The sequence below is a fragment of the Nannospalax galili genome, unplaced genomic scaffold (assembly GCF_000622305.1).
Source record: "Nannospalax galili isolate Female #2095 unplaced genomic scaffold, S.galili_v1.0 scaffold383, whole genome shotgun sequence".
NCBI lineage: Eukaryota > Metazoa > Chordata > Mammalia > Rodentia > Spalacidae > Nannospalax > Nannospalax galili.
This window is the reverse complement of record NW_008351346.1, coordinates 3,669,213-3,687,314: the sequence shown is the minus strand read 5'-3', so window position 1 is coordinate 3,687,314 and position 18,102 is coordinate 3,669,213. Positions and strand designations below refer to the sequence as shown.

Sequence of the window (18,102 nt, the reverse complement as noted above, 5' to 3'; positions counted from 1 at the left end):
CAAAGGCTTTGCAATGACCCAGGATGAACAGAAGTACATGCTTTCCCCCGCTAAATGTTCATGCATTCATCTGTGTTTACCATGGTGAATATACCTAAAATATGCTAAGCCAGTAGCCAGAACTGCCAGGCCAAATGGTACCAGCTTTGTCCAAGGGAGGCCTGAAGTTGAGTGATTGTCATTGCTAGTAATGCGAGTCTTCAGGGGCTTGATGATCCTCTCTTTCTGAGTCAGGATGGCTCTCCGGGCCCCATCCCATTTCCCTGGCCCCTGCAGGCGGTACTGGTATGGAGTGCAGGGCCCAAAGAAAACCTCCATGGCCAGCTTTGGATCTGAGAGAAACAGGAAGAACAAATTGGGCTTCACCCCGACCAGGGTGGCAATCTCATCCATGTACTCAGTGTGGTCCACTTGGATAGTATGCCGGGCTGTCTTCACATACCTGAAACACAAAGGCAGAATATGGAGTGCTCAGCCCCTGTCAGGAGGCACGAACTTTATTTCTATTCATCTTAGAAATGAAAGAATTAACAGTGAGAAAATTGCCCTGACAAACCCAATGCCACTCAACCACTGACTGGCACTGTGGACATGGAATCCTTACTTTCACTGTGTTGTTATTGTTTACTGCACCAGGATGACTGCAGATTGGGGTTCATGGTGAACTCTAGCTTTTAAGATTTTTAATGATTTTTTTTGGAAATTATTTATGTATTTAGTGTGTGCATATGCATTTCTACATGCCACAGCACAGGATTGGAGGTCACAGGACAACTTACAGAAGTTTGTACATGCTGCTATGCCTGATGACTTGAGTTTGGTCCCCAGAAAACACATGGTGAACGGAGAGTTTTTTTAAGGAAAGATTTTGATCTAGCTAAATACCTGCCTTTGTGCTGTGTGGATAATATATAGAATTCAACTTCCAGTCCCTCCGTGAATTCATATTCAACAAGGGGGATATAATCAGCTAGTGAATTGACCTCAGGAGCTTGGTGAGTGCAGTGGGCTAAAAGGTGATCTATTTTTGGCCTGTGAGTTGCTATGTAGACCAGGATGGCCTTGAACTCAGGGTGATCTGCCTGCCTCTGCCTCCCAAGTGCTGGGATTAAAGGCATGCCCCACTACACCTGGCTAAAGGTGATCTTTTTTTGCATAGCAAAGTGATTCTGCAATACCACTGTGAATGACAGAAGCCTTGGGTGGCTTTCTGTTCTTCCAATGCTTCATTACAGAGCACATAGTACATGCATGTCTGGGGCCTGTATAACCCAAGAGGTCTTGATGTTTATTATGAATTTTGCTACTTTGAGGCAGGAATATCATTGTCTCATTTGCATATAAATATTTTATAGGATGAAATCAACACTATGCACACTGACTATACAACATAGGACAAAGATTGTTATCTTTCTGATATAAAATGAAAAAGTATCATGGAGATATGTGGAGGTTGGCACCTATGGTGCATGAGCTGAATATTTGTTCCATGTGGTGAGACCTTCCTATAAAAGGATGCTCCTGGTACTGTTACATAAAAAGAAACAATAGCACCACCATTTTGCAATGCTACCCATTTGGGTTGTGCGGAATTATACTGGGAATTCTTAGCAATATACTTGTCATGATAAGCTCAAAATAAGTTTAAAGAATGATGTGGAAATATTTCACCTCTTCTTTTAAATATTGACAAGAATAATAATTGAATGGCTTTTCAAGCTATGGGTTTCCATACACATAAACCTGAAATAAAGTAGCAAGATAATATTATTATTTTGTGTGTTTTCTGTCTGTATTTATTTCCTTCTTAGCCTGAAAATGTGGCCAAGCCTTTCGTGTTCCTTGTGTCAGAGACAGTTTTCACTCCATTTCATGACCAAAGAAATATCTTATTCGTAAGACATCTCTGCTAACTTGCACCCTTAAATTCTGACCTCAGAGAATAAGATACAGGATGAACCAGAGAAATATTTTCACACAATGCATGAAACAAAAATCTGGGCTGAAAAAGTCTAGGAATACATGGCAAATGTATAGAGAAAAACTGTGCGATGTGTCTGGGGAAGTTGAAGCCCCAAGCCATCTCAGCTAGAGCCCCATCCTCAGCAAGGACTCCTGCACCCTATTCATCATTCATCACAAGGCAGTAGACGCCTCCAGACTTTTAAGTTTACTTTAACTTTAGGCCATTAGCAGGTCAGTAAGAGACATGATTGTGATGAAAACCAGAGACTAATCCCATTTTCGAGGAATCAGATATGCTTCCTGGATCATGGGGAGATCCTGGAATAAACACCACTAAAGACAAACTAAAGACAGAAGTGCAGTTTCAGATTTAATATGATATAAAGAGAACAAATATGTGGTCATTCATTGCAGAATTGCATTAGAAAACTAAGGCTTGGTTTTGTGCTGTGTAACAATGTATAGGAAATGGAGAAGGATATGACTGAATGAGATGAGGAAAGGAGATAGGAGTCTAGGCTAGGAATCCCATGATCCCTGTGAAAATTCCCACACTCTTGTCACTGAATTTTTTTTTTTTTTTTTACCGTTTTTCCATAGCTGTTTTCCTTTGGGCAATGTCTGCCTTCATGGTCTTCACTGAAGGTAATTTGCTCAGCCCTAGAAGGGAAAATTCTATCAGGATTTGCAGTAATAAGAAGGGTATGGTTTACCTGAAGGAGAAAACTAGTGTGAAGAGAAAAGTGGGTTCACTTTGGGTAAACTGCTGAGCTTTCTGTCAGCCTTTATTCATGTACCTTTGAACACCCGTGCAGCCCAGCGAGACTGGAGTTCTGCAATAGGCAGGATGATGCCCAGGGGCTGGATGAGCCCAATGACAGCAAGTGTTGGCTTCTCCAGGTCAGGAGGGAACATCAGCTTGTAAAGGGATACTTCATTATCAGTAACTGCAATTAGACCATCCAGGAAAGGAAAAGAAAAGCTGTATCCTGTAGCAAAGATGACAACATCGATATTCTCCTCCACTGTGTCATCGTCAAAAATGGCGTCTGTTTCCGTGAACTCCTTCACATTGGGCTTCACTTGGACTTTTCCGGAAATGATGTGATTTGGAAGGTCATCACTGACAGTGGGATGTTGACTCAGTAGTCTGTATATAAAAATAGAAGTCTAAGCAAATCCAAGGAAAAGAAAGCAATGTGTTTGAAAAGGAACTGAAGCTAGCAACTTCTGTCTGTTCTGATTCAACTATTTCTAATGTCATATGAGAGTGGTATATGTGTGTGCATGTTGTGTGTGCATGTGCTTGGGTAGATAAACACTCATGCACACGCATGCAGAAGTCAGAGGACAATGTCAGGGGTTCCACTTTATCACTCTCTGTCTTAATCTCTTCTAACAGGGTCTCTCCCTGAACCTAAAGTTTAGGGTTGGCGAGGTAAAGCTAGGCTGGCTAGTCGGTGAGCTCCTAGGATCTACCTGTCCTGCTTCCCCTTGCTACACTTACAGGCACATGTGGCCATGTCTGGCTTTTAATTTTTTTATGTGGGTTCCGGGTTTCAAACTCAAGTACTCATATGTATATAGTAAGTGTCTTATCCACTGAGCCATCCCTACCCCGGGAGAGAGCTTGGTAACTTGAGTGCTTTGTGCCACCTCACTTCTACTTTTCTTCAAGTATTTTATGCCGTATTTTATCTTGAAAGCATGCATACACCTTTCATTCTGTGTTATATATTTCTTACTTGTTTTTCTATCAAAATATTTTTACTTCTTAGACTTGAAGGAAAATGATGACTCTTAACTCCAGTTTGAAAAAAAGTCATACGCTACTATTAGCCTTCCCTTCTCCTCACTTTCTACCAAATTATTATCATTTGTAAAGCAAAATTAAAGTCCAAAACAGATGTAGAAAGCATTTGTACCAGAATTAGCCACAAAGCTACCTGACACCCCAGCACTCAAATATTTGTTAAAATAGCTAAATTGTTGTCTTAAATAATTGGGCCTCACAGTGTACAGAGAACGAGAGACTGCAGAGTGCTCATACCTGAGTAGGAAACCTGTATCAGACTTCTGCCTCTCAAGGCTTAGGAACTATTGCAGAAGAGAGAGCAAAAAAATTGTAAGAGCCAGAGGACATGGATGACCAAAAGGAAACAGAAGTTTCCAGACAGCTGGTCAGTTACCCATGTGAACTTACAGTGATGGTAACAGTAGGAACAAGCCTCACATAAGCTCAAGCCCCCAGCACAGACAGGGAGAAGTCAGTAAGAAACCCCAACTCAACCTAAGGAAATTGTGGCAACGAACGGTTGGTAGGAGGGGATGGGGCTTTTGGTAGGTTAAACAGTCTCCAGCAGATGGACATTTGGGAACACAAATTAGACTCTATAGGTCTTATTATATATGTAATATAGTACATTAAATTGGATGGTGGTCAATAAGGGGAGGTGCAGATAGGGGAGGGGAATCTAAATACCATCCAAATATATTGTATGAAATTTGCAAAAATTCAATAAAAAGGAACATAAATAGGAAAAAAACCTGATGGCACACATCTTTAATCCCAGCACTCTGGAGGCAGAAGCAGGTAAGTTTGAGGCTAGCCTGGTCTACAAAATAAGTTCCAAGTCAGCCAGGGCTACACCCCAGGCCCCACCAAATGGTACACATATAATACATGTGAATGTGTATATATAGTTGAAGGCTACTGTTACAGGCCTTGGTTGCTTCCCGGAACTTGAAGGTAAGACCCTATGCTGAAGATACCACAAAGTTCAGACCCAGAACTTGGAGCAATCGAGCTGGAACTGACATGGAAGCCTCCTTCCTGAAAACTACCTTTTGTAGTATCAGAAGGTATATACAAGTTGCCAAGGGGGAAAAATCAATCAATGATCCTACTCAGCTATAAAGTCTATGAACCTCAACAATGACCAATCCAGTATTTTCTCTATTAGTACGATAGAGTCATTTTTATCTTGGGGTCAATCAACAGCTGTCTAGTTGGACTTAAGGCCAGCTCAGTAGGAGAGAATTCATGCATAGTACTGTAAACACCAAAGTATGCATGGTTGGAGAGGTCATAGACCCTAGAGAAGAACCTGCTACTGCAACTTTCCCAGGCCAAAGTAAGTTCTAACTATATCTTAAATATGTATCCTTATATTTACAGACAATTGTACCTCTCATCACTCTTCAAAGAAACTTCTTTTTGCAACAGATGGAGACTATTACAAGTTCCACAACTGATTAAAGTGATTGTGTGGTGCTTAGCCACAGCTGACATGTATACAATGCAAATCCTACATCTAAGGCTCAGAGAACATTACAGAAGTAGGGGTGGAGAGATTGTAAGAAGCAGAGGCACAGGATGCCTGCTGTTTGATAATGTATTCTAGGCATTATAGAGAAGCCGCAGCCATGAAATTCCCAGAGCTTGGTTGCCTAACAAAACCTGCATGGTGATAAAACCTGTCGACATGCCAGTGTGGATGGGGGAAATGACACAGAGTCCCACCTCTAGATGAAGAGTTACAGGCAACCAATGGATGCTGAGGGAGAGAGAATTAGTTTTCTCCACGGACAAGCTCCTTGATAAATTATCTAATCCCAAAATGCATATACACATGTACATTCAAGTGCCACTAAGTGGACTCAATGCATTAAAATGTAAATGTATGTATGTATATATAACAATGATAATCAAAGAAGAGGGTAAGAAATGGAAGGGAATTGGGGGACACATGGAAGGAGTTGGAGGGGTGACTGAGAGGGATAGAAATAATGCAAATATAATACTCATGTGAAATTCTCAAAAAAGGACAAATAATAATAGAGGACATGAAGTTAGGGGGTAGTAAGGTGGGGAAGAGGAGGAAGGGATCTGAATATGATCAAAATGTATTATATAAAATTCTCAAATCAAAAACATTTCTTAAAAATTTATGTCTTTGCATAGTAAAATTGTACCTCAAGTTAAAACAATGGGATAATATGAGCAGAAGAAATGTAATATACATAATTCAAAAGTAGGTTGTTTCTGTAATATTTAAGTAATTCTAGCAAATACAAAGCCTTATATATCTTAATGAAGGGAAGTCACTGCCATTCAGTGCTTTATTCTAGTAGGTGCATTGATTCTCTGAAGTGGATCTGCAGTCATGACACTTCTCAGCTTAATTCCTTCCCTCATTACTCCTAGTGTTTATGAAGATCTAATGTCATATTCATGACCATTTCCTGTATGTTATATCCTGTTACTCAGTGCTTAGATCATGCAATCCTAGATAAAATGCATCCGGACCTTCCTTCCTTCCCTTCCTCCTTCCCTCCCTCCTTCCTTCCTTCTTTTGTTTCTTTCATGATGTAGAGATATATTTATACATCTCTCATCACCTAGTAGTAATCCCACATTGACTTTTGCTTTTTTCACTAGAAGCTACTGATGATTTTTGAACCAAGAAACTTCCATGGGATACGACTTGGAGAAGGGTAGTCTTCTTGCAGGGGAAGGGTTCATTAGACATTCCCCTTCCATGTGGCCTTTTCTTTACATTTCTACCCCGACCATTAACTAAACTGAGTCTGTCTTATTTGGGCTTCAGTGTACCCCACCCTGATACCTGTCATAGCATCCATCATATTACTTTGCTCTAACTTGTTTTTATGTCTTTGTTCTCCAAACTTGAAACCTGCTGAAGGAGGAGCATTGCATTATCTTTTGTCTGTGGTTGGCATCTAGCAATCAAATGTTAAAGGATTGCTGAATGAATGAGTGTATATAAGTGGTGCCAAGAAGCAATCATATATTTGCCTATGATAATACACATTATGCAATTTTGAGTGTTTCAAGTTCATGAGTATATGAGAATCAGTCAGTTGCCAAAAATTCAGTTGTCTTTAAGCAAATCCCATCTTATTCACACATGATTTCCCACATCAAGTCCCATGTTTGTCACCTGTGCTGTGGCTGCAGGCCATAGTGTGAGTGATTGAACCTTGAGTTCACTGTCTTCTCTAGGTAGTTATTTATTGCTGCTGTAGTTGATATTTTCCAGAGAAAATGATGGAAACGGGTGAAAAAGGAACTGTCCATGGGATATCCATTATCCCAGACTCGATGTAAGATCCAGGATCCTCGTCTAGTGCTGAGGAACACCTGAGGGAGACGGAATCAGAGCAGCAGAGGAAGCAGGGAAGCATTTGCCTGGTATTTTATCCATGTTTAGCTATTACTTTCTTTTAAAAGTTGTTGGCCATTAGAGAACAAGAATTAAAACATGGTGCAGTGGCCCGTGCTGTGCTTTGCCAGGGCTGTTACCAATTTCCCAGAAAACACTGCTTATATGACACCAAGTTTATGAATGAAAATGAGAGCATCTTATTCACTCACCTGTAGGTCTCTGAAATACCTTGGTAAAAATATATTGGCACAGTTATGTTTTGCATATAAATAAGAGTTTGAATCCAGAAATTAGTTACCATATATAATTTTATATTGTTTGCTTTAAAATAAATCTGTGGATAGGGCTGAAGAGATGGCTCAGCGGTTAAGAACACTGGTTGGTTGTTCTTGCAGAAGACCAGGGTTCGAATCCCAGAACCCACATGGCAGCTAACAACTGTCTGTAACTCCAGTCCCAGGGGATCTGATATCCTCTTCTGACCTCCGCTGGCATTGCACAACACGGGTGCACTTACCTACATGCAGGTAATACGTGCATACACATAAAATAAAAATAATAAATAAAATAAAATAAATCTGTGGAAAATATATTACGTAAAAGGCTCAGGAAGACAAACATCACGTGTTCTCTCTCATATGTGGATCCTAGCATCTAATTTTTATACATGTCCATTTATGTGGGAGTGAGTGTGTGTGGCCAAGAAATTAGAAAAACCTACATGCAGGTAATACGTGCATACACATAAAATAAAAATAATAAATAAAATAAAATAAATCTGTGGAAAATATATGACGTAAAAGGCTCAGGAAGACAAACATCACGTGTTCTCTCTCATATGTGGATCCTAGCATCTAATTTTTATACATGTCCATTTATGTGGGAGTGAGTGTGTGTGGCCAAGAAATTAGAAAAGGGTCCATAGTCGGGGCCGGGTGGGGGGGGAGGCTTCAAGGGAACATATGTGATGCCGAAGTGGAAGAGGGAGTGGGTTTAAGTGGGGATGGGAGTCAGGAAGATTTGGGAGAGGGAACAGTGGGCAGAGGGTCAACCAAAACTTAGAATGTGAAAAAACCATAACCTATTACTAAATAAAATTTAAATAAAAATAAAATTTTAAATTAATCAAATTGTTGAGAACTAATGTCTTGCTTGGCTTCATATAATTGGAACCACTCTTCAAATCTTTCTGCATTGCATTATGATATAACTAAAAATTAGATGGAATTTCTTGTTTGATGTCATTGGTTTGTAATCATATGGTTGCTGTGTTGGATTTCAACTTTTTTTGGTCAAATCTGTGAAGCACAAGATAATTTAGATTGTGCTAGTGACCAAGAGTTACTTTTTAAGCACTTATTAAAATGCTTTAAAAGTACACCTTTTTTAAAGTTTCTTGGTGATAAATTGTCCTACAAATGATGATAAATGACAAGAAATGAAGATCCATAAGGAAAGATAGGATGTCTGAACACTCTACTAGGTTCGACAGCTGATTAGGAATTTACTATACCATGCTCAACAGTATAGTAATGCAGTATAGAATACAATAATTATCTCATTCCTCCAAACTCAGAATGTTATTAATTTTCTAAGAGAAGAAAGAATGCCAAATAATTGAGCATGAATGTTCTTAGGTAACTTGCTTTTATGTTAAGTTAAATCCAAATAGAAGTTACCATTTCCTTCTATCTTTTCTACCAACACTTTCAAAAGGATCATGTATTCACCATCTCCTCTATTAATTCTGCTATCAAAATCTATTTATTTCAGGCAGACTCACAACTTCTTGTTTTTACTATTGCTTGAAAAATCTATTTCAGGTACTAGGTAGCTGTGGTAGCAAGAAAAGTTGGATTAATTATTAACACCTTGTTTGTTTCTTTTTCTTTTTCTTTTCTTTTTTTTTTTTTGTTCTTTTGAGACAGGGTCTCTCTGTAGCCCCAGCTGTCCTGGAACTCACTATGTAGACCAGGGTGGCCTCGAACTCACAAAGATCCACCTGCCTCTGCCTCCCAAGTGCTGGGATTAAAGGCGTGTGCCACCACGCCTGGCTTATCTACACTATCTTCTTCACTTAGGTTACTTGGCAAATTGTTTATATGTGTTTTGCCGTTGTCAATATGAGGGATATATTTTGCATTTAGTCTCTACTCAGCATGAATCTAGACATCTTGAGACAGGGCCCATAGATTAACCAGTATTTTTTCCTGGCCTTTCCCAAACCAAGCCTACATTTAGGATGGCACACAAAAAGCACAGGGTTCCAGTAGTGGAGTTAATGAAAGCAAACAAACCTGTTTTGCTACACGACTGAGCTCTACAGCAATATCCACGCCAGAATTCCCAATGCCAACCACTATGATTCTCTTTCCAACATAATCCTCAGGACTTTTGTATTCCCGACTATGGAAATAAGAGCCTTCAAACTTCTCAATGCCTACGACAGAAGAAGAGAGTTTCTTGTTATGAAGAGAAATTTCACAACAAAGAGAAGAAAGATATGCTCTGAACAACCTGAAAGAATAAGAAATGGAATCTGGGTCAGTCAGCTGAAGGTCATTCATCCTAAAAATTTAAGAGAGCTCAAGGGAAGGGAACTAAACTCAGAATGAAACCCATGGATTCTAAACACAGGCTAACGACCTTATGATGTACTTCTGAAATAATAGACTCACCTATCTTGAATCTGTACAAAATGTAAATGTTACAACAATTGCACTAGATATAATGCCATTTATTATTACATTATTCATACTGCTGTAAGCAAAATAATAAAGCAGTATATTGAGTGTTGTGCAGTTTTACTATTATCAAAGACTATTATGCAGAGATCCTCTTTCTTCATTGGCATCTCTGCCTTCTGGTCCCTGACACCCTGACACCACCATGCTGTGCCTTGCTTGGCTGAGGGCCTCATAAGAGCCCCGAATCTGCCTGGCATTCCTAGACCTCTGAGCATGCTTATGTCACTGTCCTCTGATATCTATACAAATATGCATGCCTCTCACGTGTCTCTTCTCTATAAGGCATGTCTCTCAGCCAGGAAATAAGTCAATATGTGGATACAATATCTCATTTCATAATCTATAGATTATTTCATAATTAATTACACACTTATTTTGCTTGCAAGTTATTTGGAAAAATGCTTCTCAACGAGATTCTTACTGACACCTGGGAAAGACTGAAGTGGCAAGTGGGGGTCTGTATGATGGCCGCTGCAGACCAGGATGCCATCAAAGACCATGGTCTTCTGTATCCCATCAGTCTCCACAACAACATCCCATTGTCCACTGATGGAGAAATCTGGACGCTTCCTTACACTTTCCACTTTGGTCTGAGAAGAGGATATAGACATAGTCATTCACTGTCACAGTGTCCTTTGGTTCCTCCTTTCCAAGTCCCATAAATCTCAAGAGCATGATTCACGTAAAGTGTTCATACTAGTGTAGTTCTCACTGCTGGGAATGTCCATGGTGAGTTTGCTGTGGGTTCATTTTCAATATATTAGGATATTCTGTTAAAAATCTAATTTCCTATAAAAGTAGAAGCAGTTGAGGCTTCATGAAATATCAGAAGAGTGACTGAACCCACAGCATTAATAACTTCTTTCCAGGAAGATTCCCATATGAAAGAAAATAGTGTTTATTCTTTAGGTTTTTCACATTTTAGCACTGGCCTGTCCATTTTCCCCAGGCCTGAATTTTGAATTCCAGAGAAGAATATAGAAATGGGTTTTAAATGCATGAATCGCAGTGTTAGTCATAGGTAGATGGTAGGAATGAAATCAGTGTTGTTTATATGAGCTTGCTTCTTTTCTACAGGCAACATAATGTTTAGTCATTACTAGTATTATTCTAAGTTCTCAAACAGTTTGAATTAAGTCTTATAAAGAGGACCATGACATACCAAAACATTATCAGAATTGATTCTAATAAGCAAAATCTTCCCATCTCATATTCAAGTGAAAGTGTGAAAACATAATTTCAACATGTGATGATTTTCTGATGTGAAGCTCGCTAATAATCTTTTCATCTGGTCAAATCAGAAAGTGTCATGTGTACAGTTGCATGTGCACATATACATGCATGTACACACACATGATGCACATGTTATACATAGACACACACACATGATGCAGTATTTTACCTTAAACTGAATGTAATTAAGAAGACCAAAATGCTTGGCATACATCCTAAAGTACTCCATGAGTTTGCAGTTATGCATGTAGTTAGGGAAGTGATCAGGTACGGGGAAATCACTGAAGCACATCATCTCCTTTGAAGTGTTGATGGTCACAGATTTGTAGATACTAGGTCTTTTCTCTGAAGGATTTTTCTACAAGAGAAAACCTCTCAGTACACTAAACATCGCAAGGACCAGCAACCAAGCATCACAAATACCAACAATCAAAGTATTTTTGAAAGAAAAATAACCTCAGGTAATAATAAAGCAGTCCATTGCCTTTTATAAACTTCCCCATCAATATTCTTTCCCCAACTCCTGGATCTTCTACAGAAAAAAAAAGTTATAACTAATCAACAACAAATTCTGTGTATGACTTCACAATTGGAATGATGGAAGTCAGAAAAAACAAGAATAATGTCTTTAAAATGATAAAATAAAGATGTTTGCCTAGACTTCTAAGCCCAGTGAAAACACCCTCAAAGTAAAAGTGAAATCAATACATCTTCAAGTGAATAAAAGCTGGGGGGAAATAGTGGCCAGAGATACTAGAAAGGGTATAAAAGGCAGTTCTTTGAGCAGACTGGGAATAGACCAAGAGGGAGGGGCATGCAGGCAGAAGAAAGAGAGAAAATACCAGAAATCACAGATATAGGGAGTGATATAAAAGTATTTTAGCTGTTTAAAAATATAAGTTACTGTGGAATTAGATCATATTAAGGAAGTCAGGTGTATGATAAACATGGAAACAAGCTTTTATAATGTACTTGCTTTTCTCAGAAAGTGGCAAAATAAACATAATGTGTAAAATAATAAATTAAATATGCATTTAAATATTTTAGAGTAGCCATTAGTAACAACGTGAGAATGAATAAATAATCAATGTAAAAGTAAAAGAGAAAAACAGAATGTGACAATTAAAACCAAAAGAAGATAAATGAGGAATGAGAAATTTTTTAAAATGTTAAAAAAATGCAAAAGAAAAAATTATATGCAAGTTCTCAATTACAACAATAAAAATACCCCAAACACTGCCAACACCTTTCTACTTGTTACAAGAGACAGAGTGGGCATGAAAGATGGCTGTCACATGGGAAACGCTGAGCAATCGTCAGCTGAAGTGGCTGGACTAGGGGCAAAGGACATGTTATGGCAAGCCCAAAGATAATGAGGGAAAGAAAGAAACGGTATAGAAAGAAAATTTTAAATTGAAATTCACCTAGTAACTGTTAATATATGAAGCAAAATTTAGCAAACTTAAAAGGAGAAATAAAGGACTCATTCATAGCTGATAGAACAAGAGAACAAAAGTGGGTAAGGCCTAGAAAATTAAAGAACACAACTAAATAGTGTTACTTAATTAACATGTATGAACAAATAAACATAACTTTAAATATATTATTTATTATTTTTATTTCTTATGTGTATGAGTGTATTGCGTATATGTATGTAAGTGCACTAATGTGGTGCAATGCCTGCAGAGGTCGGAAAAGGGCATTGGATACCCTGGAACTGGAATTACAAATGGTTGTTAGCCACTGTGTGGGTGCTGGAAATCAAACCGGGGTCCTCTGCAAGAGCAACCAGTGCTCTTAATCACTGAGTCATCTCTCCAGTCCAAACATAACTTTAGACTACATACTCTTTTGAGGTACATATGAATTTGTAAATGCTTTATGGTTGGCTACAAAAAATGTAAACAAATTTCAAAGGATTAAAATCAGAATATGTTTTCCAACACCAGAGGAATTAAATTACAAGTTAAAAAGAGAAACATAATTTTAAAATTCCCTGATTATTTAGAAATTAAGCTACAGTTGTAAATAACCTTTGGATCAAGATATTTAACATACGAATATTAGAAAATACTTTGAAGAGTAACGAAAATATAATGCATAAAATCTGTGAATGAAGCAAAAACAGTCATTTGGCTGGGGGGATGGCTCAGTGGGTAGAAGGGCTTGCCACACAACCATGAGTACTGGAGTTGGGAACTCAGGACCCATGTAACTGCTGGATGAGTATGGAGGACCTCCTATGATCCCAGCTCACGTGAGGTCATGACAGAGAACTCCTGGAACAAGCCGAATAGCCAGACTAGACAAAATGTGAGCTCCACGTTCAACAAGAGAGTCTGAGCCCCAATATATGTACATGGCAGAGAACAGCTGAGGAAAATACCCAGCATCTACCTCAGGCTTTCTGTACATTTGTGCACAAAACATGAATCACAGATGGCTGGGGAATACTTTTTTAAAAATATTCAACATCCTTACTCATCAGGGAAATGCAAATTAAAACCATTTTGAGATTTCACTTTACTCAACTCAACCCAAACAACAAACAGGGACCAATGCTGATGAGGATGTGGGGAAGGGAGCTCCATTCCCACTGCTGGTGGGAGTGCAAACTGGGAAGCCTCTATGGGAATAGGTGTGGAGATTGCTCACAAAGTTAGATACTGGTCTGCCATATGATCCAGCCATATCACACTTGGGCATATGCCCCAAAGATCTATATTCTGCTATAGAGATGTTTGTTCATCCGTGTTCTTTGCTGCCCTTTTTACAATAGCCAGAAAATGGAAACAACCTAGATATCCATCAAATAAAAGTATGTACATTTATACAATGGAATAGTATTCAACTGTTAAAAATGAGATTATAAAATTTGCAAGTAAATGGATGGAACTGGAAATAATCATACAGAATGAGAAAAGCCAACTCAAAAGACAAACATTATGTGTTCTCTCTCAGCTGGATTCTAGCTTTGAAATCTTAGATATGCGTGTTTTAATTTGAAAATCCAGAGAGGTCAGGAAATTAATAAATGACCATGGTGGGTAAGGGAGGCTTCCTGGTAGGGGGGATAGAATGTAGTGATGGAAAGGGGGAAAGGGAAAAAAATAGAGGAAGAAGGGTTGAATGTGGTGGGGAATGGGAGGGTAGGGCAGAGGAAGGAGTATGGAGAGGGATAAACAACACTAAAGGCCTCTAGAAAAAGCCATCTGGAAATCCACTACTCCAGAATGTTCTTAAAGTATATGCATATACATTATAAAAAGAGATAGAAAGGAATTAACTTATAACAGGAGGATATTGCCCCTACTAGTCTAGCAAAATAAAAGCTCAATGTCAGAATTGACTCCCTCTTTTGAAGCTGTTGATCAGGGGCTCCATGGACCCTCAAAAATACTAGCCATGGCCCCTGCTCTTGGCTACCCACCAGAACTTGATGGTAAGACCCTATTGCTGAAGATACTTACATACATGCCCTGTAGAACAAACAAGGAAAAAAAATCAAGCTGAGACTGACTTCAAAGTTCCATCTCGACTAGCTAGTTTTCATAGTGCTGGAAGGTGCTATGCATGCTACCAGAAGAAAAAAATATCATCAACCTTACCCAGCTGTGAATCTAGTGAGTTACAACAACAACTGGCTTAACAAGAGATGCCCTCTGGTGCAATCATAACACAAATACTGTTGGAGTAACCAATCACTTTATAGTTGAATTTAAGGTACATTTCTAAAGATGGAACCCATATCTGACATTGATATAGGTCTAGAAACCTGCAGATAGACAGGTCACAGGCCATAGGGCAGAGTTACTACTATTATTCTGCCAAATAGATAGTATTAAACTGAATCACAAAGATTTACTGTTACATTCAATATTAATGCATCACTCACCTATAATTAAAACAGAGACCCACAACTGGCCAATGAGCAGAGAATAAAAAGCTTCAGAGTGCTTATTTATGAATAAGACACATATCAAACTTCTGCCTCCCAAATTTCATTGTAAAAGAGAGGCCAGAAAGATTGTTCAGAGCCAGAGGTGGTCGCTGATCGCAAGGAAATAGTTTTCCAGACAGTTGGTCAGTTAATCATAGGAACTCACATCAATCGTAACAACATGCACAAGTGCTAAGTAAGCTTAAGCCTGATAAAAATCCTAGTATAGACGTGGGGAAGTAAGAAACCTCAACCCTACTTGAAGAACTATTGGTGACTAATAGCTGTTGGGAGGGGGAGAGTCATTTTCTTTCAAGGGTGTGACTCTTGATAGGTTAACCAGGTTCCAGTGGATAGACCCACACTGAAGGACATTTGGGAACACAAATTTGATTCTATAGGCATATATATATATATAATGAAATTGAGTGGGGGGGTTGTAAAGGGAGTATAGATTATAAATAGGGAAGAGTAATATAAATATGGTGAAAAAATAAAAATTTCAAAAATTCAATAGGAATTATCAAAGACCTAAATATTAAAGGCAAATAAGAAAGATTCTGGAGGAAATATGCAAGGGTATGTTTAAAACCTATGGATGAGTAAATCCTTCCTAAAGATGACACCCATAGCACAAATTAGTAAAAAACTTTGATAACCTTGACTCATTTAAAATTAATAATAACCTCTGTCAAAAGATGACTTATGACAGCAGAAAGACATTTGATAGTATCTTGTGGTCATCTCTAGAAGATAATGTGAAGGAGATATTAGCAATAAATGTATGCAAAGAAAGACTTGTTACAGAAAATGTAAAAATATTTTTTATGAAAGAAAAAGAGAACCAAATTAAAAGTAGTCAAAAATACTTGAACAGTTTTTGTTTTACATAAGCCCAGATGGCCAACAACCATACACACGGGGATATGCACAGGAGACAGCAGTCAACGCCACTACATGCCCACCAGAGTGGCCACAATACTCAGTACTTGCAAGGAAGACAAGCAAGCAGGACTCTCATTTATTAATGTTATTGGCAGAAATGTATATTGATATGCTTATTTTAGGAGACTTTTTTGTATATTCACTGAGACTAAATATATTCCTTTAAACAGGAAATTTATTTCCAGGAATGTACACAGAAGAAGCAAGTGCTTGTCTATCCACAGACACATGTAAGAATGTTCACGGGAGCCTTAGCCATAATTGTCAAGTGGTGACAACCCAAAAGTCAGTCAGTGAAATAACAAAAGAATCAACAGCAGTCTATTCATCCAATGGAATGCTGCACAGCAGTATGTATTTAAACAAAACACTGCTGTTATAATAAATGGCTTTGACATATATAAAAGGTGCATGGAAGGAGTTAAATAAAGCCAGATTATAAAAATTACCTAAAATACATCAACAGAAAGTGAGTAAATGGATGAATCGTACTATATTTACCTATTAGAACATTACACATCAATAGAAAACAAAATGAACTGCTATTATAAGCCCAATTTAAATGTCAAATATACGAATAATAAGTGAAAGTATCAATAAAAGAAGATAATTAGACAATTCCAAGGACCGGCAAGAGTAACTGAAGGTGACAGAACTGGAAAGAGAGGGATGAATGGGTCCTGACTTAGGGAGGAGCACAGGAGCCTTCCAAGTTTCTGGAAATAGTCTACATTTTGGTCTGGGAATACATTGTATAGATGCATACTAGAGACAAAATCTCTTTTCATATTAATGAAAGGAACTGTCCACTAAGAACATGTAATAGTCATCAACTTATAAACACATACAATGAACATTTGGATGCATGATAAAAATCAGAGAAATGTAACAGATATTAATGTATAGAATAAAAGATTATATGTTATTTAAATGGTACAGTTTACCATAATCTCAAGAATCCTGGTGCGGTTTGTCATCATCTCATAATCTCATGTCTATCTTAATATTGAGAAGCTTTGAAGTGGACATGCTTGTTCAGCTCTTCCCTTTGGTCTATTCTGAATGGAGATCAAGGTGGTCCATTCACAATTTAAGAAGATTTGTTTAAAATCCTCTATTATTTTCAAGTTCCTTAGTATAGTCTACACCCACTAACATAACCCAGCTCTGCATGTCCCCCATAATCACATCTAGCTGTATCCTTCTTGGTCACGACCATCTAGCCACACTAGCCTCCTGGCTCTCCTCTGCCATGCCAGGAAAATTCCCACCTTTGCACCTGAAGGTCCCTATAAAGCTCTTTCCCCAGGTGTCCCCTGGGATTTCTTTCTTAGTTTTAAATTCTTAGTCCAAAAATCTCTTCACATAGAGAGTCTTAATGACCCCTTGTTTAAATTCTCTAAACTCTTGGATCATGTTGTACTGTTTATATTATGCCTACTGCTCCTTACCATAGTATTTATTTCTTTTACCTCTCCCTCTTATTAGAATTTAAGCTCCACGGTGCTTAGGATTTTGTTTCATATTTATTAGTATATTACCTTACACCTATAAAAGTGCCTGACACATAGTTAAGTATTCAAAAATATTTATTGTATAAATGAATAAATTCCTGAATTAAAGAAGATACAAAATTGATATTTAGTATTTAAAAATCAGAATGTCAAAACAATACTTAGAACATCCCATAGGTTACATGGAAATGTTTAAATCACACCAATGTTATGTTGGAAGATGTGTCTGGGGGTAACTGGAGATGGTCTTTGGGCAAGTATAATGATTCTGTAGTTTCACCAGAACTGGACAGTATTGATATTAAATCCTGAATTTCATGGGCACTTCCAAGAACAGCAACATGAGGCACCAAAAGAAGATGGCCACTTGGAAAACTGAGCCTATTCAACATTCAGTGTCATGTTTGCACCCTTCAAGGCAGTAAATCTCTTGCTACTGAGAACTCAGAGAACAATAGTCATTGCTCTGTATTATACACACACACACACACACACACACACACACACACACACACACACACACCGCCCCTACACCCACACACACACACCGCGCCCTCGTATATATACGA

General features: G+C 38.2%; 1 protein-coding gene across 1 annotated transcript in view; it reads right to left on the bottom strand.

The window, feature by feature from the left end:
* Nucleotides 1-50: 50 nt before the first annotated feature.
* Nucleotides 51-18,102, bottom strand: part of LOC103746127 (dimethylaniline monooxygenase [N-oxide-forming] 5-like) — an 18,715-nt gene continuing 663 nt past the window's right edge. Inside the window, exons 2-8 of the mRNA XM_008848235.1 lie at nucleotides 11,304-11,492; nucleotides 10,329-10,491; nucleotides 9,452-9,594; nucleotides 6,930-7,129; nucleotides 2,763-3,115; nucleotides 2,553-2,625; nucleotides 51-442 (exon numbers count right to left, since the gene is read on the bottom strand). Of these exons, the coding sequence (XP_008846457.1) occupies nucleotides 67-442; nucleotides 2,553-2,625; nucleotides 2,763-3,115; nucleotides 6,930-7,129; nucleotides 9,452-9,594; nucleotides 10,329-10,491; nucleotides 11,304-11,492 (1,497 nt within the window). The 3' untranslated portion in view covers nucleotides 51-66. The remainder of the gene's footprint in view (nucleotides 443-2,552; nucleotides 2,626-2,762; nucleotides 3,116-6,929; nucleotides 7,130-9,451; nucleotides 9,595-10,328; nucleotides 10,492-11,303; nucleotides 11,493-18,102) is intronic.